Source organism: Ammodytes marinus, assembly GCF_949987685.1.
Source record: "Ammodytes marinus genome assembly, chromosome: 8".
Lineage (NCBI taxonomy): Eukaryota > Metazoa > Chordata > Actinopteri > Uranoscopiformes > Ammodytidae > Ammodytes > Ammodytes marinus.
In genome coordinates this window covers 13,201,994-13,220,180 of record NC_137212.1, presented here as the reverse complement: position 1 = coordinate 13,220,180, position 18,187 = coordinate 13,201,994, and the positions used below count along the sequence as shown (strand labels likewise).

The 18,187-nt window shown below is 40.4% G+C and overlaps 1 protein-coding gene across 2 annotated transcripts in view; it reads right to left on the bottom strand.

Annotated features, from left to right (window-relative positions):
- The window catches only part of LOC307254781 (adhesion G protein-coupled receptor D2), a 94,107-nt gene extending 76,741 nt beyond the window's left edge, over positions 1-17,366 (bottom strand). The window contains exons 1-15 of one of the 2 annotated variants that reach the window (XM_080033290.1): positions 17,203-17,366; positions 17,057-17,093; positions 16,344-16,368; positions 15,250-15,474; positions 14,285-14,920; positions 10,798-10,992; positions 10,461-10,534; positions 9,831-10,130; positions 9,306-9,417; positions 8,853-8,999; positions 7,092-7,185; positions 5,601-5,712; positions 3,032-3,087; positions 2,575-2,701; positions 1,698-1,801 (exon numbers count right to left, since the gene is read on the bottom strand). In XM_080033290.1, coding sequence (XP_079889416.1) covers positions 1,698-1,801; positions 2,575-2,701; positions 3,032-3,087; positions 5,601-5,712; positions 7,092-7,185; positions 8,853-8,999; positions 9,306-9,417; positions 9,831-10,130; positions 10,461-10,534; positions 10,798-10,992; positions 14,285-14,920; positions 15,250-15,474; positions 16,344-16,368; positions 17,057-17,092 — 2,243 coding nt within the window. In that variant the 5' untranslated portion in view covers position 17,093; positions 17,203-17,366. The remainder of the gene's footprint in view (positions 1-1,697; positions 1,802-2,574; positions 2,702-3,031; positions 3,088-5,600; positions 5,713-7,091; positions 7,186-8,852; positions 9,000-9,305; positions 9,418-9,830; positions 10,131-10,460; positions 10,535-10,797; positions 10,993-14,284; positions 14,921-15,249; positions 15,475-16,343; positions 16,369-17,056; positions 17,094-17,202) is intronic. The other variant, XM_080033291.1, reaches the window with a different exon arrangement.
- Between the last annotated feature and the right edge of the window lie 821 nt (positions 17,367-18,187).

Sequence of the window (18,187 nt, the reverse complement as noted above, 5' to 3'; positions counted from 1 at the left end):
TGCAGCATCAGTTTTACGCGGAGAAAAATAGGAATAATCCCTACAAGAACAATAGGGTTCCCAGCCCTACTCGGGCTTGGCCCCCTAATAATCCCTACAAGAACAATAGGGTTCCCAGCCCTGCGGGCTGGGAACCGCGTTGCTCTGCAAAGCAACGCGGTTCCCAGCCCTACTCGGGCTTGGCCCCCTAATAAAGAATAATCCCAGCAAAAACAATAGGGTTCCCTGCCCCGCAGGGCTTGGGAACCGCGTTGCTCTGCAAAACGCGGTCCCAGCCCTTCTCGGGCTTGGCCCCCTAATAAGAAATATTCAATGTCATACTATTAGCTTCCTTAGCTTTGAGTGTTTGAATCAGTTTATACCATATTCTAATGTTGATTATGCTGCTGCATCTTTCCAGATCTATGTAAACTCCTTTCTTTCAATTGTTAGTTGGAAGGTAAGATGTAAAGAGATTTTAATATTTCATGCCTGTCACACCTTGCAATTTGCAACAACTAGTTTAGTTAGTTTTCCAGTATGTTTTACGCTGGGCTTATGTCTAATAAATATCATTCTGTTTCACATTTTCCTTTACATACTGTATAACAATAAAGTAAGACGTCTCTGTGTATCTATCTGTCCTTCTACTTGCCAACGGTTCATCCAATCTTTTTCACATTTTTCTGGTTATCAGAGTTCTGTAGAGAACTAAGAGAACCCAACATTGCTTCTCATTACCTCCTGATGGGTTGAGCCCATACTTATTTCATATCTCATCACTGCTTGTGAGCACCATACGTTCATGGTGTGATTATGGATGGACATGTGCACCTCTACTTTGTATGTGTTACTTGAGTGTATTCAAGTACACACATGGATAAACATCATACACCAGCATGTGTGTGAAATGCATGGTTGGACTCTCTGATTTCAGTAAAGTCATAAATCGTCAGGCCAGCTCCTGTCCAGCTGATTGTGATCCCTCAGTGACCCTAATGTTAATTAACAGCAGCAGATGCCACCATAAACCTTTGGAGTGGACTCACATGTAGACCACAGTAATTACTGGATTAGCACAAGTCAATACGGTGCCAACAATTAATCTCTCTTTTAGTGCATGGGAGAGAGTCAGAGCCACATCAAATCCATCGAGGATATCTGACAGTGGAATTTGGACTTTGTTATCAGAAAATGTATATTACTTAAAATATGACTTTAGAGATATTCCAAATGACTAGAGGATGGAGAGAAGAGGGGGATGCCACGTCACTCTTTTGGGTTGTGCCTGGCAAAGGTGCATGGTAAATTTCAGCATTCCTATGTTTAAAAATATAAATTAACGTCATAGGTGGTTTAGCTGTTAATCCATACAAACAAAATATAAAATACTACTATTATTATGAGTACCCACATCATGGGTGGCAGCTTTGACTTATTGATAATATTGATGGATCATATGAAAGCCAGAATTGTACAGGTAAATGGAAAGTCAATGAGAAGCCATTACCTTGAACTGACTAAAAATGTTATTAGTTTCACAGTGTCCAGGTATATATATTTCACAATAACTTGTGTTACTTATCAGCAACATAAACATGTATTTAGTGACACAAAAGGGTTCTGAGGCTTAGTTGTGTGCATTGACTCAAACAGACAAACATCATGGAGCTGTGTTGGCGTCATGGGTAAGAACGGCAGGAATAACAGCAACTCACTCCAGCACAGTGAACAGCATCAAGGTCACCACTAGCGCACACAGAGACGCGCCACAGCCGATGAATGTCAGCTTGGTCAAAATAAGCTCTTCCTCAGGACTCCACTGGGACAGAGGAGAAACATAGTTGTGTTAGGGGAAGATAGGAAAGGGGAGAGGAGAGTGTTCTCACACTCTGACAGGTGTGATGCTTTTGATGTCCTCTCAAGGACACTGCATTTCTACCTTACAACGGAATTTGTGTAACACCTAAATGCCAAAGTGTACAATTTAAAAAATGTAAAAAGTGCTACTGGTGGTTTTGCTTTGTTGTACACTTTAAGCAGTTTAAAAATACAGAACTGTGCTACCAGTGCATTCTTCAGAATAGGATAGGGACACTGGGAATCCCAGTGTTCTGGTAATGATGTACTACAATTTCTATCCACAATATTAGAGGTCAAAAGAACACAATCTGGATTAGCAAAAGTGTTAACTTTCTGTCTAATTTCTAAATGTACAAATCTTGATTGGATATGATTAAGATGACATAAATTCTTAAAGTCCACCACACAACTTAAAGGTGGAGTCAGTCATTCTGGAGAATGCTTGTTGTCAAAATCGCTTGTGGTCAATATCAGTGAATATCTCCTCACCATCCACTTTACTGTGTGTGGAGTGTGGACTGAAAATAAAATCCAGTGTTAATAAACAGCCTAGGCTCTGTAAACACGCATCTTGCTAGCTACAGTGGGCCCCCTTTGTTTACATTCCAATTTACAGAGACTCCACCTTTACAAAGTTCAAATTAGAAGACTGGTTCAAAATTTCCACAATGAAATCACTAATTTTGTATGTGTGATTAAATCTACTGCATCACAACAGATATCATGACGTACCTTTGACTCCAGGTAATTCATCAGCACTGCAAAGTTTGTGGTGTGGTTACACAGACACGAAGTGACACCAGAGCTGGCGACCGTCACCCTGCAACCATTACTGGACCAGCTATTGGAATTGCTGTGCCTATACAGCACAATACACAAGGATACATATAGTACACTTTCACTTAGTTTCAGCAAGCAGAGAAATGTAGCATTGAACAAGACAAAATAAATATATATATAAGGGTTTCATATCTATCTCTCTGTCTAAGTGGTTCTTATTTATTTGGATTGAAACATGTCATACTGCACCTGAAAATGTTATTTGATTGATGTGTTCAATATTTACATACTGTATCATCATAGGACAAGACCACTTCTTCATCATTTCCCTAACAGCCTCGATCTCTTTAACAACAACACATTAATTCATGATATCTTTTTATGCAATTCTGACATTGGTAAAACTTACATAAGGCTGAAATTCCAAAAGGCACAAACAGGAGTGACATGATGTGAATACTCCACCTAGAAACAGAAACACATGTTTACACTTATAACTCAAAAAGGTTCATTTAGTCTCACTTTGTAAATTAACTTGTATGTTCATGTAAACAGACTAGTATTCATTTGTTTGTACCTTGACATGTTTCGACTACTTTCTTCAGAAGCGTCAGCTGTTGCTGTGACGCACATTGTGTCAGCTGATGTTATAGACAACCAGACGTCCCGCCAGAAGAGGCGTCCTCTGGTGTCCATCCCTTCTATGGAGAACTGCATCCCAGGTGTGGGAGAGCATGTATGCTCCCTCGTCCCGGTTTACTGGATCAGGGAGGCAGTGGAGATCAGGAAACGGGCCATGGGGACAGTAAACCGGACACCAGAGGACCAGCCGTCCTGCCTCTTCTGGTGGGACGGCTGGTTGTTTATAACATCAGCTGACACAACGCACGTCACAGCAACAGCTGACGCTTCTGAAGACTGCAGGAAGTAGTCGAACTTGTCAAGGTACAAACAAATGAATACTAGTCTGTTTACATGTACATACAAGTTAATTTACATGTCTGCGCACTTGTTTGCTCTGTCTATTTCACTCTTATTATATTACCATGGACTCTAACCAGCCAAAAGGGATGAGGATAAAAGCCATGCGCTTGTTGCTGATAGATGTCAACATCTATCATACTGCAGTAGTGACTCTATCAAAAGGCAAAAACTGAACTATAGCTCAACTGTTATTACCAAAGTTTTACAATTTTAAAATGTCATGCCATTTTTTAACTGATGTCGTAAATTTCAATTATCATCCTTAAACCTCAAATGCTCCACACTAGAATGGATTTGGTCCAATCAGTCATGATGTTCAAATAAACATGTTTACACTCAACAAAAATATAAACGCAACACTTTTGTTTTTGCTCCCATTTTTCATGAGATGGACTTAAAGATCTAAAATTCATTCCAGATACACAATATTACCATTTCTCTCAAACATTGTTCACAAATCTGTCTAAATGTGTGATAGTGAGCACTTCTGCTTTGCTGAGATAATCCATCCCACCTGACAGGTGTGCCACATCAAGATGCTGATCTGACATCATGATTAGTGCACAGGTGTGCCTTAGACTGTCCACAATAAAAGGCCACCCTGAAATGTGCAGTTTTGTCTCACAGCAAAATGCCACAGATGCCACAAGCATTGAGGGAGCGTGCAATTGGCATGCTGACAGCAGGAATGTCAACCAGATCTGTTGCTCGTGCATTGAATGTTCATTTCTCCACCATAAGCCGTCTCCAAAGGCGTTTCAGAGAATATGGCAGTACATCCAACCGGCCTCACAACCGCAGACCACGTGTAACCACACCAGCCCAGGACCTCCACATCCAGCAGGTTCACCTCCAAGATCGTCTGAGACCAGCCACTGAGACAGCTGCTGAAACAATTGGTTTGCATAACCAAACAATTTCTGCACAAACTGTCAGAAACCGTCTCAGGGAAGCTCAACTGCATGCTCGTCGTCCTCATCGGGGTCTTGACCTGACTCCAGCTCGTCGCCGTAACAGACTTGAGTGGGAAAATGCTCACATTCGATGGCGTCTGGCACGTTGGAGAGGTGTTCTCTTCACGGATGAATCTCGGTTTACATTGTTCAGGGCAGATGGCAGACAGTGTGTGTGGCGTCGTGTGGGTGAGCGCTTTGCTGATGTCAATGTTGTGGATCGAGTGGCCCATGGTGGTGGTGGGGTTATGGTATGGGCAGGCATCTGTTATGGACGAAGAACACAAGTGCATTTTATTGATGGCATTTTGAATGCACAGAGATACCGTGATGAGATCCTGAGGCCCATTGTTGTGCCATACATCCATGAACATCACCTCACGTTTCAGCAAGATAATGCACGGCCCCATGTTGCAAGGATCTGTACACAATTCTTGGAAGCTGAAAATGTCCCAGTTCTTGCATGGCCAGCATACTCACCGGACATGTCACCCATTGAGCATGTTTGGGATGTGCTTGACCGGCGTATATGACAGCGTGCACCACTTCCCACTAATATCCAGCAACTTCGCACAGCCATTGAAGAGGAGTGGACCAACATTCCACAGGCCATAATTGACAATCTGATAAACTCTATGCGAAGAAGATGTGTTGCACTGCATGAGGCAAATGGTGGTCACACCAGATACTGACTGGTTCTGAGTCCCCAGACCCCCAATAAAGCAAAAAAATGCACATTTCAGAGTGGCCTTTTATTGTGGACAGTCTAAGGCACACCTGTGCACTAATCATGATGTCAGATCAGCATCTTGATGTGGCACACCTGTCAGGTGGGATGGATTATCTCAGCAAAGCAGAAGTGCTCACTATCACACATTTAGACAGATTTGTGAACAATGTTTGAGAGAAATGGTAATATTGTGTATCTGGAATGAATTTTAGATCTTTAAGTCCATCTCATGAAAAATGGGAGCAAAAACAAAAGTGTTGCATTTATATTTTTGTTGAGTGTAATATCAAGGGCCTAATAATGCACTATACCACGGGTGATGAGGACAGCGTGTACTCAACAGCCACTGATATGGTTTGGGCCTTGGTGGCATCACGGACGGTGGCTGATATGACAGCAGAAGCCAGGTGACCTGGGAGAATTCTGGGGAGGCAGACAATGGTTACCACAGACATCTGTCTTAAAACATTAGTCAGAGTTAAATCTTAACTACAAGTATGTTTTGTATGAATGAACCCGCTCTTTCGAAACAATAAAAGCAAAATTGCAAGAATTTCTTATTTGGTTGAAACAATGTAAAATAAGTAGGGCTGTCAAGCGATTAAAAAAATGAATCTAATTAATTACAGGCTCTGTGATTAATTAATCTAAATTAATTGCATACTTATATGACACTTTTATACCTGTTTGTAAACAGCTGTATAGCCTACTACAGTTTGTTTCTCTGTCTCTCTGTCTCTCTCTCTCTCTCTCTCGCGCACTTGCTCTCCGTCTCTCATAACTTCTGTCTCCTCCCCTCAGCCAGCTTTATACATGAACTAGCGCCGAATTTTCTCAAAAAAACAAGCAGACAAAATTACGACTTTCCATCTCCCACAACAGACAGCGCTGCACTGCCACCATTTCGTAGCCTACTCATAGGCAAAAATATTGAGACACACACACACACACACACACACACACACACACGGGGCGGGTGCTAGACAGCTAGCAAACAAAATTGGAGGAAGATTGAGAGATATGGCCTACTCACTGTTTTGAACCTAGCCTACATTGTTGCACCCACTAAATAAATAATGCACGGACACTGCGGAGAATTAAGTAAGATGTCTTCCTACCTTCATGCATCCCATAAACCGTCCATAGAGCCCTCGAGTCGGCCCCTTTCCCTTGCTTCTCTCTTTACCTTTCTCCCTTTAACCCACGCGCCCGGCCCGGCGAGCTACAGGTGCAGCTCCGCACCACTTTTGCACCGGGTCAAAAGGCATTATAGAAGTGCGATTAATCTGCGTTAATTTTTTTAATCGCGTTAATTTTTCTGTGATTAATTAATCGAAATTAACGCGTTAATTTGACAGCCCTAAAAATAAGGTAATTTTTTTAATTTACATTTTTTTAACTTTACAATATTATTTAAGAGTAAGTGAATGTAAAAAGAAAAGTCAAACAGCACACATCTAAGTGACATACATTAATATCATAATATGTTCAAAGCATTTCAGTATGATGGCAAATTTTAGTTTTTGTAGCTGAAAGCTAGGTCAATAGTTGACAATTTTTTTTAAACTTTGAAGATGGCAAGTGCTGAAAGCAAAGTGACATTCGGAGAAAAGGATACTCCTTCAATCTATGGCTGCAATTCTCTGATAAGTTAAACCCCAATAAAGAGTCACCTAATTTGTGTTAAATTTAACACCACACTAAAACGGACACAAGTACAAGTCTGTTAGTTTACTTTTTTTCAGAATAGTCAGCAACATTTCAACTGAAGCATAAGAAATAAATTGCGAACTACAGCGGACCTTTCGACTTGCTCTTGGGAAGGCTCCTGTGCTCTTAACACAATCTCGCTCAGGTGGCTGTAGTGGGTATGAATAAACATCACTCCTTCATGTCCTGATGAGAGGAAAGCACAAAATGTTTAGCTGAGAATCACTTCAGTTTTGCAGTGGCACAGTTCAAACACCACTTGTATACATAAACACACATTAACCATACATTGTATAATAACCTATAATATCTTGCAATTAACATGAACAGAGTCAAGGGATTCAGTTTGAGTTTGTTATTATTGACACATGTTATCATTTTAATGTAACTAGTCTTTCCTAAGTTAATTCAATAGACGATTTGTACCAATTAATTATACAACTGCTTAAAGAAATCTATGGGATTTATTTTTAAAGTTGAATACATCTTTTAGCCAGAAAACAGTAGCTAAAATACCAACTCTAGTATATCTAATAGTCTGATCTCAAGAATGAGCAGATAAGGGCTGCAACAAAATGCATGCCTCACTATGCCAGAGCACCGTAGCTAAAGTACCTTAAAGCCACTACGAGTAAGTCGGCACGTTGGCGACACCTTTGAACAAAAGCGGTAGTATTATTACGACGCCAGCTGTCGTGAAGCTGTTTTCTAGCTCGTGCAGGCAGCGTGCAGGGCGTGCAGATTCAAATAATCAGGAAGCAATATGGTGCGTGTCCGTGTGTTGAAAGCAAAGTGTGAGGGCACCGGACTCTTTTCGGCTCCGTGAGTCTATGGGTGACACAGCATCAACTAATGCCAGTAAGTGCTAAACACACACACCTGATTGCAATGAGTTGATTCATTGTCACCTCTCACGGAGCTGAACGAGTCCGTGTCCCCACACAAAGCGAATGAACGAGAGATGGCAGTTAGTTAGTATCACGATGAGGTAATGTGTTTATGTTGTAAATAATGACTATTTCAGATGAATAATGGTCATCTGATGATGCTGGTGAGGCAAAGTAAACTTTGTTTTAGTAGGCTACCGCTCATTCATTTAGGAGTAAACACTGCAGTCTAGGTTCGCTGCGTGAAATTGTGTATACGTTGCTTGGCAACGCCCTCCCGCCCGACTATCACTCTCCCTTTTCGCTTTTCTTCATTGCATTTTCTTTTTTTTCTTTTATGGTTCAGCCCCGTTATCAGTCATTATGACGACAAACAACTGTCTCAAACAAGGCTCCCGCTCCCCTTCCCTCACCTGGAGGGATAGGCTTCTCAAATCGCGTAACTGCGCCACACTGAAATCTGTGACCAATACGGATATGTGACCATAGAGCATGCACGCGTGAACCGAAAATCGGACTGGGTGTACGACCAGATCAAATGCAGTAATAAAAACTATATAAAAACGTCTTTCTTTGCACTGATGGTCTCGTTTGCTGTTAAAGGTAATTTATGATTATGAGAGGAAACATGAGGCTGTTTAAAAGATATTTAAAAGTTACTCATTGCCGCTTTAATAGAAAAAAAACCGATTTGGTACACAATGTATTTCATAGCATGGTGCATCACATTTGCACACTCAGACACCAATTTCAACCTAGAACCCCCACAGTGTGTAAGTTTGGAGGAGCATCATGAGGTTTGCCGTGGTTTCCACATCCCAAATCACATTTTACACATGTCATACACATTTACATAGCATTTGATTGATTGTGTAGGCACATACTTTTTCTTTTGTCATTTAGATTTGCGTCCAGGACAAGTGCATTTTCAGATGTGTGTGTATCTACAGTATGTGTGTTTCATACCCAGTGCATGTATCCTCTGGAGCTCAGTGTCAGGGATAAGCAACTCATCCTGACCACGGCTGCTGGCGGGGTGAGAGCCAAACACAGATGGCTTGAAGACTAGAGTGGGACTCTCTTCAGAAAGCTTCTGCCACTTCATGTACACATCTGGTAACAAAGACAGCAGAGAATACCCAGACACTATAAATAGATAATAATAACAGTTATCATGAGTAGAAATGAAATATCCACAACAGAAACAAAGAGAAGAAAACGTGCATTATAACTTAACAGTGAACACACATAGAATAAGGCTGGCCCTTTTTCCTGAAATGTGTAATAGACATCTTATGAATAACAAGTTCTGCTGTGAAATGCGATTTTTCATCTTTTTACAATTTCTACTTCCACTTTGATCCTCCTATATTTTGAACTAAACACTGACTCTGTTTAGAGTCACTCTGTTTGTATTACCTATGTTCTTAGTAGAAAGAGTAAAGCCTCTTCCCTCAGCAGACAGCATGTCTGCAAGCGTTTCAGTAAGATTGTCAATGCTCTTGACAATAGTAAATGGCCCCACGCTGACCTGGACAAGAAATGCAGACAAAACAAAAGGTTTAAGTATCAAAGAGGAGAAAGGAAGACTTCTCTGGGTTAAGAAAGTTGAGAAAAGTATTACACTCCTTCCTCACATCTCAGATATGCAATATAATCATGGGATGTGACCTTGCTAAGGTTAAAGTGTTGAGTTGAATATTAGTTACACATAGAGTTCTTCCATAAAACCTAGAATTATCTTGGGTTCATTTTTCTGGTTTAGACATTGTTTCCACAGTGTTGTTTGACTAAAGCACACTGCTAATTACTAATCACATAAGCTATTATCATTGTGTAATATCTCACGTAAAAATGAAATAATAAACTGTTGAAAAATATATGGCAAATCGATGAAACTTTGAACAATTTCCAAAAACAGATAAACACAGTTCACCCTCTCACCCCATCCTCTACCAGGCCCATCCAATACGTAGCCATGTTGGGCTCCAGCATCAAACTCGCCACCTTTAAGTAGTTGGTAGCAATGGACACCATGACCTCGGCTGCATCCGCTCCAGCAGAAAGTGTGCTCGCCAGTGCAGTCAGATCCAGCTCAATCATCTGGGTGAGGTAGACAACGTCACTGGAGGTTAGCAGGTTGGGCCCACTGGTCTCCAGAGTATGAAGAACAGCCTCGGTCAGCTGCTGCAGCAAAGTCAGATCTCTGTCCCATGAGGTGTTAACGCTCAGCTCCTCCATCACCTGGGGAAAAAAAGATAGCAATTTTCAACTTTATCCCCGCTACACGCCTCAGAAGCAAAGTCACTTTTGTTCAGCAAGTAAAACTGATAGTCTAGAATTTTGACCTAGTAGGTATAATTTCCTTTTGGGGAAGTCACTCAAAAAAAAGTTATAACTGCTATAATTGCAACATGCTCATTCTTTTGAACGTTCTCTTGAAAGGTGTCAATTCTAAATGGCCAATATTTCCTACACCACATAGCGTGAATTAAATTCTATGTTGCTGCAAAGTTGTGAAATGCTCCCACTGAAGTAATCATGTGCTACAGGCAGCTTCAATTTCAAACTCACAGGTCTTGTAAGAGGATCCTTGCTCATTCTACTGAAGAAGGGTGTATTTGGTAAAGTGAGAATATTCTGGACTTCTGCAAATAGAAACAGATACAAATACAGTACAGAAATAATGCAATGTATTACAGCAATACCCCAACACTACAGTGTAAGGCATGTCCATACATTCAATACTCATAGTGTTAACAATGAAACATTCTAATTAATGGAGAGGATGTATTTATTACAGGCCTAATGTTTTACATTGGATGGCAATCTTCAGGTAATGCTATGTCAGCATATAGAATGAATTGACATTATTACATATTATTATTATTATTATTATTATTATTGGTACCTTTCTTGAACTGGCAGACTGCTCCTTTAGATGAGTCACACTTGTCAAGGTCCAAGCTCCCATTAACAGGGTCAAATATGTCACAATCATCAGGCTGAGGACTGTGGAACATTTCCAAGGCAAATGTTTGATTCTGCAACGAGTTGCCTTCCAGGAGGGAATTCAATATTGGATTTGCTACCACAGTGATGTTTCCTGTGGAGGGAAACAGTCAAGGTTATTCTTAATGTTAAATTATTAAAAATTAATGACGGGCTTATCAAGACTGAACGTCAGGTCTAGCCAAAGCAGCGTAGATAATGCTCAACTTCATAATTCCATCAAAGTTAGACAAATTAAAACAGCTCATCAAAATTCCCAGCAGGACAATCAGGCAGTTTTCATTAGCTAGAGTTTATTATTTTACTTTGAGATCAAAATTAAACCCAAACGGCCCCATGTTTACATGTAATAAACAATACATGTTATTTAGTAAAAAGAAAATCCAAACATTTTCAACTTCTTCATATAGCTGTTTTTTTGAGCAATCTTAAAAAAATATGGGAAATTTAATTCCCACAATGTAACGTGAAATCAGTCAAGGAGAGAAGCACACTATCCTTTCTGCATGTTCAGTTCCAGGAGTGGGAGTCAGTGTTTGGCTGCTCATTGCTCACCGGGGAGCATGATGTCAGAATGGGAGAAGTTTGTTTTGGAGGGTGGGATCCAGAGTGACGTGAGTCACAAAACATTTAAAAGAACCATTAGGAGCCCTGCTGACTGCCAATTACAACTCGGTCACCACTTCCTCTAGTCATTTGACATAGAGAGCAAGAGAGACAGAGATTTCCTCTTTCATTCAATCTCATTGAAGTAGTGCTTAATGCTGGAAAGGAAAGTTTGTTCGTGTACTGTGTGTATGAAAGCCTGCCAACGCATGCCACAAATTCAAAAAGGATTGGGAATTTCCTGAACAAGCTTTTTTGCTTATCCCAATCTGAGTCATTAGTAATAGTATCTGCCCATATACTCAGCCCTAAAAAAGACATTGTAGGATGAAATGAAATATGTTTTATTACATAATAAAGCTGCACAGTTTACAAGAACTAGGGGTAAAGTGGACCAATACAATACATTTACATAACGGCCACTGCTAGCATAATACAATAGATTATGTAATACAAGTTATTTCTCACAGCAAACATGATGATTGTTTTTTTTATTTAATGCTTGTTTATGCAGTTGAAAATACAAACTGATCTAAAAATCTGTTTGGAAAAATGATGTGCTGGAGAGAAGATCCACAATAAATATATTGGTCCGGTTGTAGAAGATACAAAAGATTAAAGGTGAAGTAAGCGATTTATTTATGTTAATACACGTGTTAAATCGATCTATATTCATACAGTGATCACTTATATAGTGTGCACGTTTCAGAACTCCGATCTCTCAGTCACCCGCTCTGCATGTAATCGGCAAATAAACTTTTCTGGGATCCCACAACTAATTTCCAATCAGAAGAGAGAACGCTACAAACTGGCACGTCTTACTGCCGGTGCACGCGCAAAGCGACATATAGGTGAATGTTTATGCGCCTACAATGGCAGAGGAGGTAAAAATCCTTCCCAATGTCTGTTTTGATGGTTTTTATCATGTTTTATCGCACTTACGGATCTGAGATGATGCTAGGTAACTCGCTGCTTGAAGACCACAGTGCATTAATGTGGTGACGTAGGGACGAGGGAGGGGACTACTAACTGCAGTCACTGACAGGAAGTTAGCTAAAAGAACCATTTCGCTTACAGCACCTTTAAAGGTATAGTTCATTATATTTAAAGTGGGGTTGTATGAGACATTTCTACATAGTTGGTCTGTTACCATATGGAGATTGCGATCAGCGCATTCACTATAATGAGTTTGGAGGAGATGTCGCTGAAGTCAGCCTTTTGCCACATATATTGTATAAATGCTTACCTTAAACATACTCAACATGTATATACTACATACTGTCTACTTAACGACCGATTGTGTATGCAAGGTTCGTCGGACCGTTTACACTGAAGTATACAAAAGCAATAATGAATTGTTTTTGTTGTTTGAAAAGAGGCAATGCATTGTGGGCGGTTGAGTAGGAAAAGTAACCTATCGATCCATACACAAAATCATCCCGGAAGTAAGTACTCATCTGGGCGTTTCTCGCCTACACAAACTCGCATACACAATCACAACATACTCAAATTGACGTCAAAATTAGTATGAATAGGACGTTAGTAGGGCTTTTCGAACACAGCCCCAGACTCAACATGATTCCAAATGAGGGTCACTCCTCAATTGATCTCTTGAGTATAAATAAAAGTTAAATTAAATGATTGTATTTTTTTAAACATTAGCGTCAGAGCTTTTTCTCTGACTTCAGATTGGTCTCTAGTTTCCCAGAAGTTGCCCCTCTCTCTCAGACCACCCCTCTCTCTCTCTCTCTCTGTTTTGGTGGTTTATGAAAGGTTTCCTCTTATGGCCACAGACAGTGAATGGCATGTCATGGTCGCTTTCATAATCGCTCATTTTTGTTTTATTGTGTCTCTAGAATAAGGCTGGTAGCTCTGAGTCCAACAGCTGATCGGTTGAGTGATACACCAGCGCAAGTTGGCGTACTAATACATATCTGAACTACACTTGAAAAAGGAAAAATCAAGAAAAAGACTGTCTGGCCAAACAAACTAAAGCAGTGAAAAATATCTACATTTAGCATACAATTGAACAGATGTTTATTTTTAGGTAAGCATGTATATGTGGGAAACCTTTTTCTGCTGGCCCCCTTTGCAACAGTACAAGGCTGACTTCAACTACCGCAACATCTCCCCCAAAGTCCAGTGATTGCGCTGGACGACATAACGTAACATATTAAATATGCAAGTACCTCATACAACCGCACTTTAAAAAAAGAAAGAAGTATCCCTTGAAATGAGTGAAATCAGCTGTGCCTTTAGTACTAGTCGGAAACAGTGATGCTTTCCCCCTGATTAACATTAGTACTAAAAGCAAGTTATCCCAAGTTTCTAAAACCTGATGAGAGAGATGAGGAGTTTGGGTTTGGTTGGATTTTTAGGCATGGTTTTATCTGCAATTTGTTCAGAACATTTATTTAACACTGCTTGGAATGCATGATGGGTGGAGTTTATTGCATCAGGCCAGTTCAAATCTTGGCATGTTACTAAAAAATGAGTAGTCAGAAATGACTTTCCAAATGGTCTCTGTGATTGTTTTTTTCTTCTGCTAAGCAACCCCACCCAGCCTTCTTGCCAAACAAGCGAAACTGTAAACAGCATTTGAAAGCAATGCTTTACTAAGCAATGCATCTTGTTGATAATTTGGACTCTATTGTTTTGTTTTGGTGTAAAATATTCCTGTTACTAGCTAGCAGTATTTGGTGATTACATTGGCTCCATTTAGATTCCGGTAACCATTCAGCATTTTTCCCTATTCTCATGCTGCATCCTAACAAATGTACCTTGACATGGACTGTCTCTCCACAGCTTCTTAAGGGAGGAATCAATTTCCATGGCCATTCCACTCCAGTTGAATACCAGCCCAGAGGAAATGGGTGAACACTTCCTTTCCATGGTGTAGATTTCACTGCTGTTCAGAACCCGATCCCACATGTGCAGCTCCGTGATGCTCCCTGAGAATGACACATGCTTCTTAAACCCAAAGGTGTCCTGCTCCTGCCCAATAATGAAAGAGCCGTCACGATCAATGCTGCCGGAACTGTAAAGGCCATCACCCCTAGAGGCAACCAGGCCATCTGTAAATAGCACCCAGCGTCCACCATTCTGGCTCCAAGAAACACACACTGAGTGCCAGGAGTCGTCATGTTTGAAGGCTTCTTGGTAGGGTCCATGAATGCCATGGACCAGCAGAGCCAGCTGAACAGGTTTTCCCTGAATAAGGTTTGCCCGGAGTTGGAATTCATTTATATCCGCCTTGATGGAATAAGAGAAGACGGTGGAAATTCCAAAGCAATTTGGATCAAAGCGAAGATGGGTGCAAATGGTCACTGAGCCCATAGAGGGGAACTTGTGCAGGAGTCGGGCATGCTTCCGGTCCGAGCGTCCCTTGAACTCCAGAATGAGGGTCTCCGAGGAACCTTTGGTTCCCCCCATACAAAGAGAAGTGAAATACATTATTATGAAGTAATAATCCTGGCATAGCTCTTGGAAAAGATGGAGCCTAATCATAAAATTCCACTTTGTAGACATTTTCCTATTGTAAATACTTGGGAAACAATTATTCACTGTGGCTGAGAGTGTCGTATGGCAACATCAGGAGTCCCATTTTATATTTCACTGGCCTTTTTTCAGTCAGTGATTAGGTTGAAAGGTGTCTAGGACAAGAAAAACAATGAACCTACTATTTATAAAGAAACGGTGCTAATATATGGTTATATAAAGTTTCACAATTCGCCATGGAACTTACTTGTTAGATGTGTCATGGCTTTCCTGGCAATCCATACAGGCTGAGTAATATTTAAGGAGTTTAAAAAGTTGGTTAACTCTTGCTTCTCTTCTGGGTTGGAAACAGTGGCTAAGGCCCCAGAGCGCTGATTACACCGCTCCCTTGCAAGGTTCCATCGCAGGCGATCAGGCACATACTCATAGTAGGACTCATCATGTGCCAGGGATCTGGTTTCCAGTGTAACGGCTGTAAAACAAAGAGAAGAAAAAAATTAGTGGAGGGATCCCTACCACACGACATTGGTAAAAATCCAGGATGAAATGGCTGACTGTGCTTTGATTTGATTCTGAGACAGAGAAAGACATTTTAATCCTGTTAACATCATATCTTGGACTTGATGTTACAGCAAATGCTTTGGCACATGTATTAACACAGATGGCAGAGCAGTGCCAATGGAAATAAATGAAGTTCCCAGAATATATGCATAAGAAAATGGGAAATGATGTGCATTTCCATCCACTTGGCTACTGTTGTGCAAATAATAGGAGTTGGTGATGCTACTCCTGCTGTCAGGTGCCATTATTATTACCTTTTTTTTGTCATTTCCAGCATTTCCACTCGGATTTTGTTATTCACATATGTGTAATGAAATGCCGATAAAGTGGATGGGAACACTTACACTCAGCCAAATGACAATCTAAATTATCATCCCTGGATGACTGGCAATTGTCTGTTGTGTAACATTGACATATGTGTCATAAAAACACAAACACACACACACATCCCCCCTATGACTTGCCGAAGGTGTCTCATAGTTTTTCCGTTTCAAAATAATTGAGTGAGAGTGTGTGTGTGTGTTAGTGGGCTTTTTTTGTAGTTTAAATTTAAGGTTAAGGTAACTTATGTCACCAAGGCCCTGCTAGATACAAGAGGCAAGCTAATAGCCACACTGTACTTAATAATGGCCGTTTTTTAGCCTATTATCCCTAATAAACTCCCTCTAACATAAGCTAGTTAAGGTAAGGGTTACTTACTTACTATGTCAGGTTAGCTAAAAGGTCTAACTTAGGCTAAATGATATGTTTAACTGAAAAGAGAAATAGAAAGTGACTCACCTGAAATAAAGCTGTGAAAACAAACCTGCAAAATAAATGTTAAGTTTAGGTCATTGCTTCAGGTAGGCTATGAAGCAATAGAACGATATAAAAAAAAGTGTTACAACTAAGACAAGGCAGTAGGTGTATTACAACAGGTGTTCTAATTAGCAAAAGGGACGGCGGTAGGGTCGAAGAGCACCTTTAAGTCGCTCTTCTTGATTTCGAACATCTCACCATGTAGGCTAGTTTCGCACTCGTACACCGAATGTTGACGAAAATAAAGGCTATATGGTGATGGGTATTAAGTTTCAAATAGGCTATGTATAGTGAAATGCATGAAAAAAAAGTAGGATACATTGCCAAAGGATTTTCCTCCGCGCACTAATTTGGAACACTGAAAAAAGTGCCGTTACAAAGCACAACTTACTTTCTAGCCAATCAAAAGACAGTATTCAAACACCTCAAATAACTAGCCTACTATCAAACAGAAAGGGCAATTAGTCAAGTAACTAAATATTATAGACACGTGCAATAAGGCAATAAGAAATAAAACCGATATTTATAGGGCATATTTTAATATCCATAAATATAATAGGCTACAAAACAGAAGAAATCGCGTCTAAAAAAATGAATCTGAAAAATATTTGACAAAACTGCCTAGTTTTGTAAACTAGGCCTACTTTTTCTTTCCTATAGGACTGAAAACATAAATACAAAGATGATATACTTACAAGCAGGCCTACATTTGGGAGCAATAACCAGTGCATCCTAGAGAGAGAAAAACACTTTTATTAGCTGAGAATGCAATGCAATTACATCATACTCTGCCTCCTTATTGGTCACGCATGAAAAGCCAAAAGGGATCGATTTTCTTTACCTGAATTAGAAGTCTTGTTCAAATCTTTTTTTGCGCGTCTTCTCATTCCAATCTCCTCGTGTCTGTGGACGCAGCATACAACCACTTCTTATCGCGATATACGCTTCTTTCTTTTTTTATTCCACTAAGTGTAAAGTTTATCAAACTAGGCCTATGTTTTCTCCTCCGCTGTGCTCTATCAATCCGTCACTAAAGAGAACACAAGCTGAAGAAAACCCTGTCGGTAGCATGGAGGGAGGATGCAGAGAGGAGTGGGTGTAACCTGCAGCCGGCAGAGCGGAGTTACAGAAGTAAGGTTCAAGGACCTCTAGGGGGCCTGGAGCGCGTTCCAGGGCGTCTAGCTAAAAGGCTTGCACACAGTGACGTGATACACAAATGCATGTGGATCAACTATTCGACTGAATGGGTGCAGCAGCATGAAGTGTATCAACTAGGAGTTCATAACGTTTGTGATCCTACGATGCAGAAGTTCACATTACTAGAGTACAGTCAGTGAGCTACACATGCTCTCACAGCAAGTAATGTATGCCTTATAGGCCTACAGTAATTAACGCAAAAATGTAATTCACCCATGAACACACCGATATGAATATAACAAATATTAACAGGTTTCATTCTACCTGACAAACTATTTTTTTTATTGAAGGTATCTGTATACCTGTGGATTCTTGTCAAGTTATTTGAGTATTTAATTCACTGCAAGGTAGCCAAAATCCCTTTTTGTCAGTGAATATCTTCACTATCTGTCTGCCAAAATTCAGTTAATACACAGCCTAGGCTCTGTAAACTGATATATAAACATACACGTTGGTAACAACATGACAGTTCACAGAGCCCAGGCTGTGTATTAACACCACAATTTCCAGCACACACACCGCACAGAAAGGTAGTGGATTGTGAGGAGATAATCACCGATTTTGACAACAAGCATTCTCCAGAATCGACGACTCCACCTTAAACATTTAGGCTGTGTATTCCAGTGCAA